This window comes from Microcebus murinus, chromosome 2 (assembly GCF_040939455.1).
Source record: "Microcebus murinus isolate Inina chromosome 2, M.murinus_Inina_mat1.0, whole genome shotgun sequence".
NCBI lineage: Eukaryota > Metazoa > Chordata > Mammalia > Primates > Cheirogaleidae > Microcebus > Microcebus murinus.
The window spans coordinates 103,824,462-103,847,155 of record NC_134105.1 but is presented as its reverse complement, the minus strand read 5'-3'; the positions used below and the strand labels follow the sequence as shown (position 1 = coordinate 103,847,155).

General features: G+C 39.0%; 1 protein-coding gene and 1 non-coding gene across 10 annotated transcripts in view; both read left to right on the top strand.

Annotated features, from left to right (window-relative positions):
- ASH1L (ASH1 like histone lysine methyltransferase) overlaps positions 1–22,694 on the top strand; it is a 208,151-nt gene that overhangs the window by 112,458 nt on the left and 72,999 nt on the right. For 8 of the 9 annotated variants that reach the window (XM_076000205.1, XM_076000203.1, XM_076000204.1 and 5 more), the window contains one exon: positions 945–1,124. The exons of the other annotated variant lie outside the window; for it this stretch is intronic. In XM_076000205.1, coding sequence (XP_075856320.1) covers positions 945–1,124 — 180 coding nt within the window. The remainder of the gene's footprint in view (positions 1–944; positions 1,125–22,694) is intronic. 9 annotated transcript variants of the gene reach the window in all.
- Positions 1,218–1,321, top strand: LOC142869893 (small nucleolar RNA U13). Its single transcript, XR_012918440.1, has one exon. It is a non-coding gene; the product is annotated as a small nucleolar RNA U13 (small nucleolar RNA).

Here is a 22,694-nt window from a genome sequence, read left to right as displayed (position 1 = left end):
TACCACTATGTGTAAGCCCTGGGAATTGTTCTGCTTACAGTTCTCTGGTAGCTCTTTGTCCAGGTATATGGAATTTTACCCTTCACATGCACAACTTAGTATTTAGCAATATACTAAAAGAGACCCATGCATCGATTTCTGGAGTTATAATTCTCCATAGCTTTCTCCATCCTGGTACTCCCACAAATTCCAGATACCTCAGCCACTCCATATTGCTGATCTTTCCCTTTTCAACATATCAGCTTGGCCATTCTCTGCTTAGTTTCTTTTTTTTTTTTTTTTTTTTTTGAGACAGAGTCTCGCTTTGTTGCCCAGGCTAGAGTGAGTGCCGTGGCGTCAGCCTAGCTCACAGCAACCTCAAACTCCTGGCTCAAGCGATCCTCCTGCCTCAGCCTCCCGAGTAGCTGGGACTACAGGCATGAGCCACCATGCCCGGCTAATTTTTTCTATATATATTAGTTGGCCAATTAGTTTCTTTCTATTTATAGTAGAGACGGGGTCTCACTCTTGCTCAGGCTGGTTTCGAACTCCTGACCTCGAGCGATCCGCCCGCCTCGGCCTCCCAGAGAGCTAGGATTACAGGCGTGAGCCACCGCGCCCGGCCTTCTGCTTAGTTTCTACTCCTACACCACAGTCATTCTTATAAAGAAAAGGTGGTTATATGACTCACCTCATTTTTTCCCATTTTTTCAGGCATCACAGTGCTGCACTGTTATCCAATATCTAATAATAATTGTTTCATAAATTGTCTCTAGGTTTCTGGCAGATTTCCGTATTTCTATTAGTTTTTGTCAGGAGGGCAAGTCTGGTATCAATTATTCCAACGCGGCCAGATGAAGTCCTCATATCTTTTTTTTAATTGCTGTGATTTTTTTTAAAAAAATAGACAAAATTTGTAGGAAAAAAATTTCACAATAAAATTATCTTTAAACTTCTCTTTCTAGCTTTAATGAAGCACCAGTTGAGATTCCCAGTCCTCCTGAAACCCCAGCCAAACCTCCTGAACCTGAAAGTACCTTGCAGCCTGTGCTTTCTCTCATCCCAAGGGAAAAGAAGGCCCCACGTCCCCCAAAGAAGAAGTATCAGAAAGCAGGGCTGTATTCTGACGTTTACAAAACTACAGAGTAAGTAGTAGTACCTATTAGTTGACATCCCTTAATACCTGTTATTCTTCCATATTTTAAAAAAATACTTTGACTTATCAAGAAATAGTACAGATCCTTTTATAGTTCATAAATATGATCATTGGGTTTTCACACTTGTGTGTGAGATGTGCCTCCCTCAAACCTTGTTATAACATCGGCACATTACCCATCTAATGGGGGACAAAAAGCAATACAAAAGTAATATACACAAATATCAATGTTCACTGTACTTGTGGTACTGCACTATGTTGTATGGGGATAATTATCTTCCCTGATCTTTATCTTCTGTCTGCCTTTCCAGATTATATTCCTATAGTTTGGATTCCAATGATTTGGATTCCAATGATTCCACCTTTTTCATTAATTAAAAATAAGAAATGGCTTTAGGCCAACCACCCAGAAGAAGGGGATGTTGCAACCAGGTAGAAGGGGCTAGTTCTTTTCTGCTTTGTAGTTCTAAGAGGCTGTGTTTCGATAGAGTGGGAGTGGAGGACTCCATGATGTATGGGGGTCCACTGGGCTTTTTCTGACACCTTTTGTCTGGAAACACGCCATGCATTCTTTCTGATTCCTTTGTTGCTGATGCTGCCTCTCAGTAGAAACAGAGGTGGCTTTTACATAGTAAGTACAATGTGCTTCTGAGTCCACACATTAGACAAGGAGGATAGAATCTTGAAGGATCCCATAGCACAGAATGGCTGCTCTCATTAATACTGTGACAATACTTGTCACTCTAGAGTCTTTCTCTCAAAAGAGGAACATCACAAAAGTCTGACTGCATGCAAGGGTAAAGCAATATATTTTAAAACATGTTTAGAAATATGTAATATATAGGCCAGTGTGGTGGCTCACCCCTGTAATCCTAGCACTCTGGGAGGCCAAGGCGTGTGGATCGTTTGAGCTCAGGAGTTCAAGACCAGCTCAGCAAGAGCAAGACCCCATCTCTACTAAAAAAATAGGAAGAAATTAGCTAGACAGCTAAAAAAGGTGTGTGTGTGTGTATAAATAAATAAAATTACCCAGGCATGGTGGCGCATGCCTGTAGTCCCAGCTACTCAGGAGGCTGAGGCAGAAGTATTGCTTGATCCCAGGAATTTGAGGTTGCTGTGAGGTAGGCTGATGCCAGGGCCCTCTAGCTGGGGCAACAGAGTGAGACTCTGTCTCAAAAAAATAAAAAGAAAAACTCAGAAATATGTAGCATATACTTTTATGCATCAATAATTTATTGGAGTCACTACTGCAAAGTTTATGTATATATAATATTTATATATTTTATGTGTAAATATGTTTAAATATATACATATAAAATAGTGTAGAGTGGTGTTTTCCTATCAAGGGTGGTTTTCCCTGGCCAGGCAAGAAGAAAACATCTATGTACATATGAAAACAGAGAGAGAGTGTGAATACCACACATATAAATATATTTACATGGTATATTTTTGCATGAGAAGATAACAAATCAGATACACACATACATGGATGTTTGGAAAAATATAAACAATAATAACATGAAGTGAAAGTTAATGTGTGTAACAGATCCAGCTCCCTCACATGGACAGGCAGTCCCAGATGACCAGCTTTGCTTTTTTTGTTTTTTGTTTTTTTCAAGACAGAGTCTCACTTTGTTGCCAGGCTAGAGTGAGTGCCATGGCGTCAGCCTAGCTCACAGCAACCTCAAACTCGTGAGCTCAAGCAATCCTACTGCCTCAACCTCCCGAGTAGCTGGGACTACAGGCATGTGCCACCATGCCCGGCTAATTTTTTCTATATATATTTGTCTCGGCCCGCGGGACCTTTTGTTATTCGCGGGGGTCAAGGGGGACCATGCCTGAAAGAGATGAGCGAGAGAAAGGAACGAGACCAAGCAAAAGGTTGTCAAGGTCTGCTTTACTAGGTTTTTCGTTGGTTTTATAAGCATACAGAAACAAAGAAGTAGGGAGGGGCAGCGGGGGGAGGTTAGGGTTGATCAGTCAAGAACAGTTTAGGGTCAATCAATTACAAACTTCCTAGGGTTTATTAATCACAGATAGCCTCTGGCGCCAAGCCTGAAGTGTTTATCAGTCGCGAGCAGCCTCTGGCGCCAAGCCTGGGATATCTTGGGATCTTTCTCCGAACGGCCATCAAATACCTTCTGACAGCTCAGGGTATTTATGGGCTAAGACCCTCAAAGGCCTCGGTTCCTAACATATATTAGTTGGCCAATTAATTTATTTCTATTTATAGTAGAGACGGGGTCTGGCTTAGGCTGGTTTTGAACTCCTGACCTCGAGCGATCCGCCCACCTCGGCCTCCCAGAGTGCTAGGATTATAGGCGTGAGCCACAGGGCCCGGCCCAGATGACCAGCTTTTTATAGAGCTCTGGAGAACTTCACACCTACAATCGCTAAGAACTACATCAATGAAAACATATGTAAATGTACATTGGAATAATGCCATATACTTTTCATTATCTAAAGGAATATATAACTTTGAAAGTGGGCCAGGCGAGGTGGCTCACGCCTGTAATCCTAGCACTCTGGGAGGCCAAGGCAGGAGGATCGAGACAAGCCTGAGCAAGAACGAGACCTCATCTCTACTAAAAATAGAAATAAATTAATTGGCCAACTAAAAATACATAGAAAAATTAACTGGGCATGGTGGCACATGCCTGTAGTCCCAGCTACTGGGGAGGCTGAGGCAGAAGTATTGCTTGAGCCCAGGGGTTGGAGGTTGGTGTGAGCTAGGCTGACACTACAGCACTCTAGCCCAGGCAACAGAGTGAGACTCTGTCTCAAAAAAAAAAAAAAAAAAAAACGAAAGTGGTGGATAAACATGAAAAGACAAAAACCCTATCATTTACATATATGTAAATGGGTGAGATTTTTGCATTGTCACCAGTTGCTTTACAGTTTTCTTCAGGCAGGATGTAAGAAGACATGGTTGTATATGTATACACACACACACATACATACACGTCTATATATATAAACACATAGATCGTTATAGATTTTATTATGGACACAGATGATTAAAAAGTTATATACATCATTATGTATATACAGAAATATCTAACATTTAAATATATATACAAAAGAAAATAAAACCAAAACACACATGCTCACATAGTCACAGTGACAGAGACACACACCTACAGTCACCAACAAAATACCTCCATTTTCATCAGAGACCCTAGGGCCCTTTTGCCATTTGTTGGTAATGAAGAAAACCCAAAAGTTTAGAGGAGTTTTTTCACTGACTTTTAAACAGGATCTTTGTTGAGTCAAAACACCAGGTTGACATGGCCCGATTACAGGACAAGGAATGAACACAGAACATAAAAGAATGACACAGACACACACAAAGACATTACATGACTCGAGTGCCCAATGCACCGGTTGCTTTATTTTTATACCCTCTAGACCCAAGGTTAGTTTCTTGTATGTGAGCATCTGAGCATAGCAGCGATAACCATTAATCCTGAACTGGCTTACAAGGAAACAATGGTCCCATAATTTTAGTCCTCAAAACGGTTACTTAAGGCGCCAGACATAGCTCAAAAGCCAAGGCCGAGATAAGCAACATAGAGCAATGCAGCCATCTGAAGACCTTTTTGTTCTCTCTCCCAGCCAGAGGCTCTCTCCCAGCCAGCAGCCAGCCCGACGGTTGTGTCTGTCTTAGGTTGCCCCTCTCTTGAGGAGTCTTACCCATCATTGACTACCAACCATCTCATGGGGCCGGACCTTGGGAATGTTTTTTTATCTTTATGGCCTCTAGACTCCCACCACAGGGGCCCACCGTGTGGGAGGTGGGCAACATTTGCTTTCCTGTAGAAACTCAGGCCTCTTATCATGTCATGAGGTAGTAACCGTGTCTAAAGAAAATGCTGACTACCACTGTGTCATGCAGTACACGTACATTACAGGCTATAGTAAATGATTAGTATAAGGCATAATACCAAAATCATCCCCCAACACCAGGGGAAGGCCCTTTGGGTAGAGCTAGCCTAACTTTTATGTTCGACTGAGGACAAAGCTGCCCAGTTCTTCTAAAGCTGGCCATGAGAATAGGTGCTCATAGTTCGCCCACGTACGGTGGGCTCGTACTAGATGCCCATTGCCATGCTTTAGGAGGAGGCTTTCGAAGGGGAGGAAGAATACCTAGATTTTATCCCTCAGGAGGTGTTTGGCTCAATGCTAATTGGAATGGCGTTGGATGGTATTGGTGGGGGACAGGGGAGTGACAGGCAAGGATTGAAGTGCACTGTGGGCTTCCATGGGTCGGGAAGTTATCTCCACACTCTGGAAACTACAGATCTCGTTTTAAAGTTCTTATGTGAAGTTGAAACTGGTTCCGGAGAGGCCCACAGGCAGGCCTTACAAATGCCTGAAGCCTGTTCTGGGAGCGTGAGGGGCAGCAGTGTGGGAGTTCTGGCTGGGAAAATCTCATGGACACCAATGGTGCTGATCGCCAGGTAGGGTACTGTGAGAGGCAGATGTTGGAGCCTGGCTCCCCTGGGTGGCTGGCTGATGCCTGTTCCCCAGGAAGGCCAGCTTGTGGAGGCAGCCATTTTACTCAGGCTGTGCATGAAATGTGCACACATAGCCAGGGTGCAACAGGGAGCCCTGAGGGGCTAGACCCAGCCTCTGACCCAGGCCTAGGGGCACTGTGATATATAGCCCTGGCCTTTAGGTCAAGCATCCAGAAAAGGGGGTGGAGGTTAAAGCCAGCTGGGAAAAGGCCAGTTCTTTTCTGCTTTATAGCTAAGAGAGTCTGTGTTTAGATCAAATGTGAGTGGAGGACTCTATGATGTGGCGGTGTCCACTAGGCATTTTCTGACCCCGTTTGTTAGGAAACACCCCATGCATTCTTTCTGGTTCCTTGTTGCTGAGGCTGCCTCTTACAGAAATATAGAAACAGAATGGCTTTGTACAGTAGGTGCAATGTGCTTCTGAATCCACACACTAGACCAAAAGGATAGAACCTGAAGGCATCCGATAGCATAGAATGACTGCTCTCAAGAATACTGTAGGAGGCCAGGTGCGGTGGCTCACGCCTGTAATCCTAGCACTCTGGGAGGCCGAAGTGGGCAGATCACTCAAAGTCAGGAGTTCGAAACCACCCTGAGCAAGAGCGGGACCCCGTCTCTACTATAAATAGAAAGAAATTAATTAGCCAACTAATATATATAAAAAAAATTAGCTGGGCATGGTGGTGTCTGCCTGTAGTCCCAGCTACTCGGGAGGCTGAGACAGTAGGATTGCTTGAGCCCAGGAGTTTGAGGTTGCTGTGAGCTAGGGTAGCGCCACGGCACTCACTCTAGCCTGGGCAACAAAGCGAGACTCTGTCTCAAAAAAAAAAAGTCATGAGGATCTGAATATAGGCCAAAAAAGAATGAGAATGAGATTGAAAGAGGAAAGGTTAGATTTACATCTGATTTGTTGTAAAGCGATTAACATGTGAACCATAATACTTTATTTAGCATTGTAAAGATTTTTCATTGATTTGGCACTGAGGTAGGTTTCACATAAAATTTTTCTACTCTACACCTGTCTCTTAGGTCATGAGAATGTCTTACTAGGCTTATGTTTAGCTGTTAATAATGGAAGATCATCTCAAATCACCAAGACTTTTAAAAAATAGGCATTTAATTCCCTTTATTTTATTTTTATTTTATTTTTGAGACAGAGTCTCACTCTGTTTATCAGGGTAGAGTGTCCTGTCATCAGCCTAGCTCAGAGCAACCTCAAACTCCTGGGCGCAAGCAATCCTACTGCCTCAGCCTCCTGAGTAGCTGGGACTACAGGCATGTGTCAGCATGCCTGGCTAATTTTTTTTCTATATATTTTTAGTTGTCCAGCTAGTTTCTGTTTTTTTTTTTTTTTAAGTAGAGACAGGGTCTCGCTCTTGCTCAGGTTGTTCTTGAACTCCTGAGCTCAAACGATGTTCTTGCCTCGGCCTCCCAGAGTGCTAGGATTAGAGGCGTGAGCCACTGCACCCGGCCTGATTCCCTTTAATTTAAGAGAAGTTGTAAAGTCTGCAGTTCAAACTTGATAATGGTACCTTCACAATGTCTTCAGAGACCTAGACTTTTTTTTTTCCTTCCATCTCAGCACTAAGCTTACATTCTTAAGGTTACCTCATGTTCCAAGATGGCTGTATGAGGCCTTCATTACAGACAGAAAAGAGGAAGGGAAAGCATGTGTATTCTTTGTAAGTAAACTTCAAAAACACAATTTTATAAATTGGCTAGGATATAAGTCATATAGCTGTACTTTAACCATAGGATGGGCTGGGCATTAACGGTCATCATTCCAGAGTCAATACCTGTAAGAAATGTCAGCATTTTATCAGCAGAAATGAGAAAATGGAAATATACTTTGGGACAAATCTAATACAATTATAATCTTGAAGCAATGTTTTTAGTAAATATAGAAGGCAGAAATATATTTATCAAATTGTGTGCTAAATAAAGTTGAAGTTTTACTTCAGTTCTTTTGTGCTTTTTCTTGATTAAATCTCTGGAAATGGAAGCGTTAAATGTTAATAAAATCAGACTGTGCATCAAAAGATAAGAATCATCAGCTGGGTGCAGTGGCTCAGCGTAAAATATTAATAAAATCAGACTGCATCAAGAGATAAGAATCATCAGCTGGATGCAGTGGCTTATGCCTGTAATCTTAGCACTCTGGGAAGCCAGGGCTGGAGGATCACTTGAGGTCAGGAGTTTAAGGCCAGCCTGAGCAAGAGCCAGCCAGTGATCAAACTGCTAACAGGGGTTACCCTGTATATTAGTTTTCCATTTCTGCTGTAACAAATTACCACAAACTTAGTGGCTTAAAGCAACAAAGATGTATTATCTTAGAATTCCTGTGGTCAGAAGTCCAAAATGAGTCTCTAAGGCTAAAATTGCAAATGTTTACTTTTGTAAGAAACTGCCAAGCTGTCTTTCAAAGTGGCTATACAATTTTACACTCTCGACAGCAATGAATGAGAGTTCCTGTTGTCCCACAGCCTCCCTAGCATTTGGCATTGGCATTGTTTTGGATTTTGGCCGTTCTAACAGGTGGGTAGTGATAACTGCTTTTAATTTGCAATTCCATAATGGCATCTCATATTTAACATCTTTTCTATCCTTATTTGCCATGTATATCTTCCTTGGTCAGCTTTTCAGGTCTTTTGCCTGTTTTTTTTAATTAGATTGTCTGTTTTCTCATTGTTGAGTTTAACAATTGTTTGTATATTTTAGATAACACTCTTTATCAGTTGTCTCTTGCAAATATTTTCTTCCAATCTGTGGTTTTTCTTCTCATTCTCTTGACATTTGTCTTTACAGAGCAAAAGTTTTTAGTTTTAATGAAGTCCAGCTTATCAATCAGCTCTTTTAGAGTTACTGACTTTGGTGTTGTATCCAAAAAGCCATTGCTTCCCACTGAAGACTTTTTAAAGAGAAAAAGAAAAGAAAAAAAAAAAAAGCCATTGCCATGTCCAAAGTCACTTAGCTTTTTTCCCTATGTTATCTTCTAGGAATTTTGTAGTTTGGAACTTTACATTTAGGTCTATGATCCATTCTGAGTTAATTTTAATTGAAGGGTGTAAGGTCTGTATCTAGATTGATTATTATTATTATTTTTTTTGAGATAGAGTCTCTGTTGCCTGGGCTAGAGTGCCATGGCGTCAGCCTAGCTCACAGCAACCTCAAATTCCTGGACTCAAGCAATCCTGCTGCCTCAGCCTCCAGAGTAGCTGGGCCTATAGGTATGCGCGACCATGCCTGGCTAATTTTTTCTATATATTTTTATTCTATGTATTTTTAGTTTGCTAATTAATTTCTTTCTATTTTTAGTAGAGACAGGGTCTCGCTGTTATTCAGGCTGGTTTCGAACTCCTGACCTTGAGTGATCCGCCCGCCTCGGCCTCCCAGAGTCCTAGGGTTATAGGCATGAGCCACCCGCCCGGCCGTTAGATTGATTTTTTTTTTTTTTATACATGTGGATGTCCAGTTTTTACAGCATGATTTGTTAAAAAGACCATCTTTTACACCATTGTATTAATGCTTTTGTTCCTTCCTTAAAGATCAGTTTTTTTATATTTTTGTGGATCTATTTCTGGGCTGTCCATCCTGTGTAACTGATCTTTTTGTCTATAATTTTGCCAGTGTCACACTGTCTTCTTGATTACTATAGGTTTATAGTAAGTCTTCAAGTTTGATAATGTTACTCCTTCAGATTTGTTTTTCTCCTTCGATATCAAGTTGGGTATTCTGGGTCTTTTGCATCTACATATAAACTTTTTTTTTTTTTTTTTTAAGACTAGTCAAGTGCAGTAGTGAGGAGGGGGGAAAATAGTAGAACAAGGAGTTCAATCTGTAACTGACTGTGAACAATCATGTGAGATAACTTACTACCTTCGGACCAGCCTACATATAAACTTTAGAATCAATTTGTCAGTATCTACAGAATAACTTGCTGGGATTTATTTGAGATTGTGTTGAATCTGTAGATCAAGTTGGAAAGAACTGACATCCTTATTTATCCTTATAATGTTGACTCTTCCTATATATATAAACATGAAATATATCTCCTTTTTTTTTAGTTCTTTGATATCAGTTATCAAGTTTTGTAGCTTTCCTCATATAGATCTTGAATGTAGTTTGGTTGAATTTATACATAAGTATTTTCATTTTTATGAGTGTTAATGGAACTGATTTGGGCACTGTTTATTTTCAAAATTGTGTTAAATTGTGTCAAAAAGAAAATCCAAGACTATGCATTGTTACCCTGTTATTTTTCAATGGTTAAGAAGCTCCAGTAGGCTGGGCGCGGTGGCACATGCCTGTAATCCTAGCACTCTTGGAGGCCAAGGAAGGAGGATGGCTCAAGTTCAGTAGTTTGAAACTAGTCTGAGCAAGAGTGAGACCCCATCTCTACTAAAAATAGAAAGAAATTAATTGGCCAACTAAAAATATGTAGATAAAATTAGCCAGACATGGTGGTATATGCCTGTAGTCCCAGCTACTCAGGAGGCTTAGGCAGAAGGATTGCTTGAGCCCAGGATTTTGAGGTTGCTGTGAGCTAGGCTTGACGCCATGACACTCTAGCCCAGGCAAGAGAGCAAGACTCTGTCTCAAAAAAAAAAAGCAGCAGCAGCTCCAGTACCTTTTCTATAGAATTGTATAGTCTAACTAAGCTTTATCCTCTCTTTGTTCTAGCAGAATGTTAAGGGTGTGTTCTGACATACATTCATTCAGCAACAAAATCTTCTGTCTCCAAGTAAACTTTGATTTGGGTCAAGGTTTTTTTCCTCCCTTGTTTCAGTTTCTTTTATTTTGTTTTTCAATTTTTCCTCTCTTATTTCTCTTACTCTTACTTTACAGCCCTCTTGTCAAATTTTTTTTCATTAAAGGAATGAGTTCCTTTGAATGTTAAGCTGAAGGAGACATTACCTTTTAAGAGATTCTGTAAAGAGATCTTTCCTCCCCTGTGCATGTCTAGAAACAAAATCTAAGTAATAAAATTTTAGAACTAGAAATGGCTTTAGTTCTTCTAGACCTAATCATTCATTTGATAGATGTGAAAACTGAAGCTGATAAAATGTTAAATGATTTGCTCAAGACACAGAGATTATTTTTATCAGAGCAGTTTTAGAATTCAGTTTATCTGATTTTTATTTCAATCATTAAGCAAATGAAAATATCCTACTAGGTGCAGTGGCTCTCACCTGTAATCCCAGTGACTTGGGAAGCTGAGGAGGGAGGATCTCTTGAGACCAAGAGTTTGAGACCAGCCTGGGCAACATAGTAAGATTTCATCTCTAAAAAATTTTTTAAACTAGCTGGGTGTGGTGGTGCACACCTGTAGTCCCAGGTACTCAGGAGTCTGGGGTAGGAGGATTCCTTCAGCTCAGAAGTTAGAGAGTACATTGAACTGTGATCATGCCAGTGTACTCCAGCCTTTGGGACAGAGTGAGACCCTGTCTCAAAACAAAACATACAGGACAGGCGTGGTCGCTCTCGCCTGTAATCCTAGCACTCTGCGAGGCCAAGACAGGAGGATCACTCAAGGTCAGGAGTTCAAGACCAGCCTGAGCAAGAACGAGACTCCTTCTCTCCTAAAAATAGAAAGAAATTAGCTGGACAACTAAATATATATATAGAAAAAAATCAGGGCATGGTGGCGCATGCCTGTAGTTCCAGCTACTCGGTAGGCTGAGGCAGAGAAGGATTGCTTGAGCCCAGGAATTTGAGGTTGCTGTGAGCTAGGCTGACGCCATGGCACTGTATCCCAGGCAAGAGAGCAAAACTCTGTCTCAAAAAAATAAAAAATCAAAAAATATATGTATGTTTTGTAATTTCCACTTTTGTGAATTTTCCATTTTTCCTTCTGTTATTCATTTCTAGTTTGATTCTTTTGTCATCAGAAAAGATACTCTGTATGATTTCAGTCTTTTAAAATTTATTAGTGCTAGTTTTATAGCCTAACATATGGTCTTTGCTGGAGAACATTCCATGTGTACTTGAGAAGACTACATAATCTCATAAAAAAATTAGCCAGGTGTGGTGTGGTGGCGTGCACCTGTAGTCCCAGCTACTTGGGAGGCTAAGGCCTCAGACAGTAAAGCAAGACCTTGTCTCAGGGTAGGAAAAAAAGGGGGGGGGGAGACAACTATACAATCTGTTGTAGTTGGGTGGAGTGTTCTTTATATTTCTGTTAGCTCTAACTGAGTTATGATATTGGTTATGTCTTCTGTTTTATTATTGATCTTCTGTCTGGTTGTTGTAGCCATTTTTCAAAGTGTTATATTGAAGTCTCTTACTATTATTGTAGAACCATTTTACCTTTAGTTTCTGTCAGTGCTTGCTTCATATATTTTGGATCTTCTCATGTTTGGGGTGTGTGTGTATATATTTATAATTGTTATAGCTTCATGGAGAATAGACTCTTTTATTAATATATAATGTCCTTATTGGAACAGTTTTTAACAGTTACAGGTTTTGTGTTTATTTCTTTGTTTTTAGAGAGAGGGTCTTTCTAAGTTGCCTAGGCTGGAGTGCAGTGGGTATTCACAGGTGTGATCATAGCAGCCTTGAACTCTGGGCCCAAGCAATCCTCCTGCCTGAGCCTCTCAAGTACCTGGGACTACAAGTGTGTACCACTACACCTGGATTGACAATTACAATTTTGACTTAGAGTCTGTTTTTGTCTGATATTAGTATAGCCTCTTCAGCTCTCTTTTGGCAATTGTTTCCATAGAATATAATTTTCAATCCTTTCACTTTTTTTTTTCATTCTTTTCCCCTTCAACCAATTTTTGTCTTTAGATCTATAGTGAGTTTCTTATAGACAACACATGGTTGGATCATTTTTTTATCTATTTTCCTAATCTGTACCTTTTGATTAGAGTGTTTCCACTATTTACATTTAACATAATTATTGATCAGGAAAGCCTTCTTCCATTTTGCTTACTTGGCAACAACCACTGCCACAAGTTAACTTGTTTTTATAAAAGGAGCAAGAAAGATTGCATTGACAATGATTAAATGATTAAAGAATTCTCCACATGTGGTTTGGCCACTAATGTGGGGTCACAAATATTATGCCATTACTGTGTATATTTTCTGAACTTATAGATCATGATTTATGAAAATTCAGTCTACCACTTAGGAATAAGTGTTGGATGGGGTCCATAATCACATTTAGATTCTTTTCTGTTTTTTATAGAATCTTGGCTCTGCCCAGTTTTGGCTGAAAACAAAACATGTTTGTAGCTGTCGCTGAATAGGCAGCCAGCAATATTGCTCTAGCACCCTCTAGTGAGAGGAGTACTGTGGCTTCACTAGCACTGACTGTTTCTAACTTGACTGTTCATTAATCTGTGCCTGATGGGCTTAATCGATAACAAGAGTTAATATACATACTTAAATAGGCCGGGCGTGGTGGCTCTCGCCTGCAATCCTAGCACTCTGGGAGGCTGAGGCAGGTGGATTGCTTGAGGTCAGGAGTTAGAAACCAGCCTGAGCAAGAGCAAGACCCTAGCTCTACTATAAATAGAAGGAAATCAATCGGCCAACTAATATATATAGAAAAAATTAGCCGGGCATGGTGGCGCATGCCTGTAGTCCCAGCCACTCGGGAGGCTGAGGAAGCAGGATCGCTTGAGCCCAGGAGTTTGAGGTTGCTGTGAGCTAGGCTGACGCCACTGCACTCACTCTAGCCTATGCAACAAAGAGAGGCACTGTCTCAAAAAATATATATTTATATATATATATATAAATAAATTATATTTCATGCATAGAATAGAATATTATTCAGCCTTTAAAAAGAAGGATATTCTGACCCATGCTAAAGCATGAATGGAAGACTACTTTGAAAATATTATATTCGGCCAGGTGTGGTGGCTCACACCTGTAATCCTAGCACTCTGCCAGGCCAAGGCAGGGAGGATCACTTGAGGTCAGGAATTTGAGACCAGCCTTAGCAAGAGCAAGACCCCATCTCTACTAAAAAAAAAAAATTTTGAAAAAATTAGCTGGTCATGGTGGCATGCACCTATAGTCCCAGCTACTCGGGAGGTTGAGGCAGGAGGAGCCCTTGATCCCTTGAGGAATGTGAGGTTGCTGTGAGCTAGGCTGACACCACAGCACTCTAACCCAGGCTACAGAGTGAGACTCTGTCTCAAAAAAAAAAAAAGAAAGAAATAAAAGCATATACTAAAGATAAATAATAAAAATTCCTTGGCCCACCCTTAGGAATTGTGTTTTGCAAGCTGTAAATGTTGGCCGGGCACCGTGGCTCACGCCTGTAATCCTAGCACTCTGGGAGGCCTAGGCGGGAGGACTGCTCAAGGTCAGGAGTTCAAAACCAGCCTGAGCAAGAGCGAGACCCCCGTCTCTACTATAAATAGAAACAAATTAATTGGCCAACTAATATATATAGAAAAAAATTAGCCGGGCATGGTGGCGCATGCCTGTAGTCTCAGCTACTTGGGAGGCTGAGGCAGTAGGATCTCTTGAGCCCAGGAGTTTGAGGTTGCTGTGAGCTAGGCTGATGCCACGGCACTCACTCTAGCCTGGGCAACAAAGTGAGACTCTGTCTCAAATAAAAAGAAAAAAGAAAAAAAAAATGCTACAAGAATTCCAGGAAGAGATAAGGAGATACAGTTTTGTCATTGTATAAAAGAAATTGACATAGCCTTAAACTATACAAATTAAGAATGGCATCATCATCATTGCTATAGTTATGATAGTATTGTAAACTAGGAATTTGGGAAGTGAAATAGTCATAATAATTTTTTAAAAATACTTTTTTTTTTTTTTTGAGACAGAGTCTCACTCTGTTGCCCAGGGTAGAGTGCTGTGGCATAAGCCTGACTCACAGCAACCTCAAACTCCTGGTCTCAAGCAATCCTACTGCCTCAGCCTCCCGAGTAGCTGGGACTATAGGCAGGCACCACCATGCCCAGCTAATTTTTTCTATATATATATTTTTAGTTGTCCAGCTAATTTCTTTTCTATATTTTTTTTTAGTAGAGGCAGGGTCTTGCTCTTGCTCAGGCTAGTCTCGAATGCCTGAGCTCAAACAGTTCTCCTGCCTTGGCCTCCCAGAGTGCTAGGATTACAGGCTTGAGCCACATGCCCAGCCTAAAAAATACTTTTTAATAGATCTTTAGTTACTTTGTCTTTATAAGAAAATAATATGAGCATTTTATAACTTGAACATATCTTAGAAATTATCTAATCTACCTCCCTTAGACCCTAGAGAAATAAATTTATGTTTTGGCAGCTATATTTCCTGTTACTGGTTATACTCTTATTTTTTTTTCACAATGCTGTATTTTGAAAATGTTGAAACCTACAGAAAAGTTTAAAGAGTTGCAAATAAATACAAATATACTCTATATTTATCCTTTATCAACATTTTATCAGAATTACTTTATCTTCATCCCATTTTGGGATGGGGGAGATGTTTAGTGAACAGATTGAAAATAAGTTGCAGACATTTATCCCTAAGCATTTCAGTAATTGTTATCTAAGAAGTAGGGTATTCTCCTGCCTAATCATAATACCATTATTATACCGGAGAATATAAGCATTAATTTAATAAAATCGTCTAATATATAGCCACATGTGTATTTTCCCTGTGGTACTAACAGTGTTTGTTTCAGCAGTTTATTTGGCTTGAATATAGGATTCAAACAAATGTCATATATCTCATGTAATTTTTATGTCTTTTCTTTTCATCTAGAATTTTTCCCCATCTTTTGTCTTTTATGAGTTTGTCCAATTTCGAAGAACTCAGGCTTGTTGTCTTTTTAGAATATCCTTCACTTGGGATTTATCTGATCCTATCTTCATACTTCTTTTTGCATCCCACTTACTGTCCCAGTGTTGGCGATGCATATTGAATCACTTCATTAAGGTGGTGTCTGCCATATCTCTCCATTGTAAAGATACATTTTTTTCTGTTGTAAATGGTAGGTAAGCTATAGGTTAATATTTGAGACATTGGCCTATTCTCTTTTTTATCTAATATTTTCTCGTTCATTAACCACTTCAGTACCACACTCACCAGCTACAAAACCTTGCCCACCGCCAGCACTCATAGTCTGCATGATAGTTTGTGCTGTGCATTGACAACGAATCCATTTTGTTCTTATGTGATGAGGAAACTTTAAAGCATTGAAAGCTTGTTTTACTTTACCGGCAGCTTTACTTGTAATGTAAATCAGAATAGGTAACATATACATATATGTTTTCATTATGTTATTTTTAAATGTTCACAATTTTATTTTGATAAATGAAAAATATGAAAAGTCATATCACAGCTGTCGGCTAAAGTTGACACTCAGCTGTGTGCCTTCATATCATCATGGCTGTTGGCTAAAGTCGCTGTGCGAGTTCATCTGTGGCTATCGACTGTAGTTAACACTGGTACCGAAGTAGTTAATGATCCTTGCCTAAGCTAATGATTACATTGTTTTTTAGAAAATGGCAATTTTCTAATTCTGTCATTTCTTCATTTATTAGCTAACAGTTTCTTTGAAGATGGGCTTCTCTTTTTTGTCCCTTTTCACACCCTATTTTCTTTTCTTTTTTACTTATTTATTTATTTATTTATTTATTTAGAGAAAGGGTCTTACTCATAACCTTGGCTGGAGTGCATTTGCCCAGTCATAGCTCTCTATAGTGTAGAACTCCTGGGCTCAAGCAATCCTCCCACCTCAGCCTCCTGAGTAGCTGGGACTACAGGTGTAAGCCACCATGCCTGCTAGACTCATGAATTTTAAAAATTTAATATAATCGATCACCATCATTTTATGGGGGACTGCTCAGAATTCCCAGATTTTATCACAGGAGGCTTCTTAAGCTGTTCCCTGTTTCCTTTATACATGTCTGTACTCACCTTTGAGCACTTCCCTGCTTTCTGTCACAATAAGATATGTGGTTTACTTTGAGGTTTTGAGGGGTAAGGGCCTGTTTTTTGTTTTGTTTTGTTTTACTTGGCTGCTGCTGTTAACCAGACTTAATTTGTTCTTTCTCTGGCCTGTGTCTGGAATCAACTATTTTCCTAAGAAACTTTGGTTTCTTTTAGTGGGGATTATTATTTAGAAGTCAAAATCTAAGTTCTTGATGTGCTATTTGCTAGTGGACTGTCATTATTACTGTGATGTCATTGCTTCTAGCCCCTTTCAGAACCAGGGAATGAAAAAAATAACACACACATGTATTAATTTTCTATTGCTGTAGAAGAAATTACCACAAACTTAGCAGCTTAAAATGTCATTTACTATCTCACAGATTCCCTGTAATTTCAGGAATCCGGAGCTGGCTTAGCTAGATCCTCTGTTCTGGGTTTCACAAGGCCAGAATCTTATCAGCCATGTCTGCAGTTCCATCTCAGGCTGGAGATTATTTCCCAAGCTCATATGGATGGAGGCAAAATTTGTTTCTTTGTAGAACTCATGGTTGATGGCTTGCTTCTTCAAGTCTTCAACAAAGAGAGAGTTGGCAACTTTAAGACTCTGAGCTCAAAGAAAGCCTAAGCCTTTAAAGTACAATTCAGGGCCGGGTGCGGTGGCTCACGCCTGTAATCTTAGCACTCTGGAAGGCCCAGGCAGGAGGATCGCTCAAGGTCAGGAGTTCGAAACCAGCCTGAGCAAGAGCAAGACCCCGTCTCTACTAAAAATAGAAAGAAATTAATTAGCCAACTAAAAATATATAGAAAAAATTAGGCAGGCATGGTAGTGCATGCCTGTAGTCCCAGCCACTCAGGAGGCTGAGTCAGGAGGATTGCTTGAGCCCAGGAGTTTGAGGTTGCTGTGAGCTAGGCTGACGCCATGGCACTCTAGCCCAGGCAACAGAGTGAGACTCTGTCTCGAAAAAATAATAAAAATAAAAGGTACAATTCAGTGACTTTTAGTATATCCACAGAGTTGCACCTTCATTACCACATCAAGTTTAGAAAATACTTGTTATCCCAAAAAGAAACCCACGTCCCTTAGCAGTCATCCCCTAACTTCCCTAGCCTTAGGCAACCACACATATGCTTTCTGTCTATTCTAGACATTTCATATGTGGAATATATATATAAAATGTAAATATAGTTTTTTTCCCTCTTGTGAATATTTCATATCCAATAATATGTGATCCTTTATGAATGAATTCTTTTACTGAGCATACTATTTTCAAGGTTTGTGAATATTGTAGCATGTATCATTCCTTTCTTTTCTTTTTTGCCAAATAATATTCCATGATGGCTATACAACATTTTATTTATCTATTCATTAGTTGGTGAACATTTGGGTTGTTTCTGGTTTGGCTCATGAAGACTGCTGCTATGAACATTTGTATACATTCACTTTTTTATTGCTTCATAATGTTAGATTATATACTACACTTGATCTTTGCCAAAAGGCCAAGAAGCAATTCATAATGTTAGATTATATGGATACTTCACAGTTCATCCAGCGAGACTGCTAAGAGAGGGCGTTTTGGTTGTTTCTAATATTTGCTCCTGTAGATAATGCCCAATGAATGAATAACCTTGTCTATATGTTATTTGATATTTTGGGGATACATCTTCAGAGTAAGTTCCTGGAAATGTAATTACTAGGTTAAATAGTAAATGTATGTATGATATCGTAAATATTGCCAAATTCTGCTTCCATAGAGAAATGTATGAGCATGCCTATTTTTACGCAGCCCAGATTATGTTATCAAACTGTTAAATGTTTATCAATCTGATAGGTGAGAAGTAGTATCTCCAGGGACTTTTAATTTATATTTTTCTCATAAGTGAAACTGCTAAGCATCTTTTCATGTGTGTGAAAGCCATTTAATTATCTTTTTCTGTGAACTGTCTTTTCATGTTTGCTTCCTGTCTGTTTTCTCTCAGGTTCTTAGTCTTTTTTTCCCCTGCGGATTTTTAAGATTGTTTATATATTAAGAAAATTTGCCCTTTGTGATATAAATTGTAAATATATTTTGTCAATGTGCCATATGTCTTTTGTGCTTATCAACCATATGTCTATTGTTATTCCAGTAATAACACTGTTACTATTCCAAAACCTGTATTGAATACTGTAGCTTTGTAGTAAAATTTGAAGTTGGAAAACGTGTTTCCTTCAATTTTGTTCTTTTTCAAGATTGTTTCGGCTATTATGGGTTCCTTGCCATTTCCATGTGAAATTTAAGCCTGCCTATTTCTACAAAAAGCCAGCTGGGATTTTGACAGAGTCTCTATATCAATTTGGGGAGTTTTGCTATCTAAGCAATATTTAGTCATCTGATCCATGAATATGGGATGTCTTTCCATTTATTTAGATCTCTCAAAATTTCTTTTAACAGTGTTTTGTAGCTTTAAGGATACAAGTAGTACTACACTTCTTTTGTTAATCTTATTCCTAAGTATTTTTTTTATTTGATGCCACTCACTGCAAGTAGAATTGGATATTTTTTTCCATTTAATTTTTGGATTGTTTGTTGCTAGCATATAGAAATACAATTGATTTTTTTCCCAACAATTTACGTTGACAGGTGTTTTTGATATTTATTTTGTATCCTACAACCTAGCTGTTAGTCCTACCAGTCTTTTAGTGGATTCTGTCATTTGTCTGACTTTGCTTTTGATATTTGTTTGTGTCATTCAAAAGTCCATATTTTCATATAGTTAAATTTTGATGAGAGCTGAGCACAGAGGCTTATAGATTCATAGATTAGACATATAGATTCAAATCACAACAGTCTTTACAAATATGTTTTATATGTTTTATTTTTATTTCTTTATTTTTTTTTTTATTTTTTTTTTTTTTTGAGACAGAGTCTCACTTTGTTGCCAGGCTAGAGTGAGTGCTGTGGCGTCAGCCTAGCTCACAGCAACCTCAAACTCCTGGGCTCAAGTGATCCTGCTGCTACCTCAGCCTCCCGAGTAGCTGGGACTGCAGGCCTGTGCCACCATGCCCGGCTAATTTTTTCTATATATATTAGTTGGCCAATTAACTTTCTTTCTATTTATAGTAGAGACAGGGTCTCGCTCTTGCTCAGGCTGGTTTTCTAACTCCTGACCTCGAGCAATCCACCCGCCTCGGTCTCCCAGAGTGCTAGGATTACAGGCGTGAGCCACTGCACCCGGCCAAGAACAGTGTTTTAACTCCAAGATAGTTTTTCTTTCCCTTTTGGTGTGATTTTGGTACTATCTTTCCTTTGCTTATTTGATGCTTAAGAAATTTATACTTGTTTAAATATTAATCTAAATATATTGTTATTGCCAGTATATTAATTTGTTGTAAAAAATAATTTAATATTTTTCTAAAGCACATCATGTTTATTGTTTTATGAATTATCACAAATTATAAGATTTCACAAAAATGAATATATCTTTCACCCAGTTGTTGATATTTAGCCATTTTTCTTTCTTTCCCTCTCCCTATCTCCTTCCCCATACCTGTACCCCTGTAGTTTTTCTCACTTATTTGATATAACTTTATAGACACTTTGACTCATTATTACTCATAAATATTTCAATAAGTATTTCCCAAGAATAGGGATATTTTTTTATATAAATACAGTGTAAATATTAAACTTGGTGTGTTTAACATCACTACAACACTGTTATCTAATGTACATTTCCATAATCAAATTTTACTAGTTGTTTCAACAATGTCCTTTGTGACAATTGTTTCATTAATTCAGGATCTAATCCATGATTATGCATTGCATTTTGTTGTCATATCTCTTTATTCTCTTTTAATTTGGAACAATTTTTCAGCCTCTTTTTGTCTTTCATGACATTGACATTTTTAAAGAATACAGAGCAATTGTTTCATAGAAGGTCTTTAAATTGGAATTTATTGTATCTTCATGAATAAATTGAAGTGCACTTTTGGCAGGAATGCTACAGAAGTGATATTATTACCTTTTCCTTTTGTTAAGACTACTCAAATGCAGTTGTGACAAGGGAGTAAAAAGTGGAACAAGGAGTTTGATCCATTACTGACTAAGAACAGTCATTTGAAATAACTCACTACTTTTGGACCAGCCTGCTATTAAGGTTGATCACTTGGTCACGGTGGCATGTACCAGATTATTCCATTGTAAAGTCATAGTTTATCTCACATAATAATATGTAATGTTTGTAGAGATACTCTGAAACTATGTAAATATCCTGTTCCTAATCACACTTTCACCCAGTAGTTTTAGCATCTTTTATTGATTCTTGCCTGAAGCAGTAATTACTTATGATGGTTGTAAAACGGTTTTCATTGTCATTTTCTCTATCTATTCACTGGCATTGTAATATAAGAAAGAGCTTCTAGCAGCCTTTTAATATATTTTTTTTTTTAAATTTTAAGGCAAAATAGAAGTTTTAAAGTTTAATCAGATTTGTAGGGTTTCTAAGTAATTTTACATAATTGCTTATTTGCTTCAACTATGTCCTTCCACCTCTGCTCTTGGAGGAGAGGGAGACAAGGCTGATGGCAAAACCTGTGATTTTGTATACTGGTGTCTTCTCCCAGTGTAAAATATTCCTTTCCTTTGTTAAGATGCTAAAGAGTTATTTTTTTTGTTTATAATAAAAACCTCAACCTTCATCCCCAAATTTCCTCTCCTGTTCTGTGGTGGGTTTGTGTTGGCAGCAGGCCAACTGTGGTTTTCTCTTGCCATATTGACTTTATGATTGCCATGTACAGTATGTTCAGAGTTAGATAACACCTCATTGTAAACAAACTGTAACTGCCCAGATCAGCACTTATAAATCAGCCTAACATTTAAAAAAAAAAAGAAAGAGCTTCTCTTTACTTTGGTTTATTATCAATATAGACTCAAAGAATCCTACTTTATTTAGTTGGAGTATAATCCATTACTGCTATTACTAATTTTTGTGGTTAAATTGTCCCAGATGCAGCCAGTGGCAACCCCTTCAAGGGTAGTTCCAGTATGGTTATTTTTAATACTTTCTGGCACCTTTCAAAAAACAAAATTAAATCACCATTGATCAGTGAGTAAGAGAAATGAATATTTTGGGTGGCGATATATGTAAAACAAATAAAATTCTAATTATAAAATTTAGGTGATAGATATATAACTTTTTTGTACAAATTAAACTTTTCTTTTCTTTTGAGACAAAGTCTCACTCTGTTGCCCAGGCTAGAGTGCCATGCATCAGCCTAGCTCACAGCAACCTCAAACTCCTGGGTTCACATGATCCTCCTGCCTCAGCCTCTTGAGTAGCTGGGACTATAGGGGTGCGCCACCATGCCCAGCTAATTTTTTTCTATGTATATTTTTAGTTGTCCAGCTAATTTTTTTCTATTTTTTTTAGTAGTGGTGGGGTCTTGCTCTTGCTCAGGCTGGTCTTGAACTCCTAGCTTCAAACAATGCTCCCAGCCTCTGCCTCCTGAAGTGCTAGGATTACAGGCATGAGCCACCACGCCTGGCTTTTGTTTTTGTTTTTATTTTTGTTTTTTGAGACAGGGTCTTGCTCTGTCACCTGGGCTAGAGTGCAGTGGCATCACCATGGATCACTATAACCTCAAACTCCTGGGCTGAAGCAGTCCTGCCTAGGCCTCCAAAAGTGCTAGGATTACAGTCATGAGCTGCTATATTCAGCCCAATTATTTTAAACTTAATATATATTTGAAAATTTTCAGAAAAGAATGCTGTGTGTCTTGTAGAGTTTACCAAATTAGTAGATAAATCAGTGCTTTTGATAGCCAAAGTTTTTTATTTTTGTTTTTTGAGACAGTCTCACTCTATTGCCCGGGCTCCAGTGCCATGGGGCCAGCCTACCTCACAGCAGCCTCAAACTCCTGGGCTCAAGCAATCCTTCTGCCTCAGCCTCTCAAGTAGCTGGGAATACAGGCATGTACCACCATGCCCAGCTAATTTTTATATATATATATTTTTAGTTGTCCGGCTAATTGCATACTATTTTTCAGTAGAGACAGGGTCTCACTCTTGCTCAGGCTGGTCTCAAACTCCTGACCTGGAGCAGTCCGGCCTCCCAGATATCATTAAGCTATATGAAATTCCTATTTTTCTCCAGCTCTGTTACCTGAAAGAGTTTGCTGATGCTA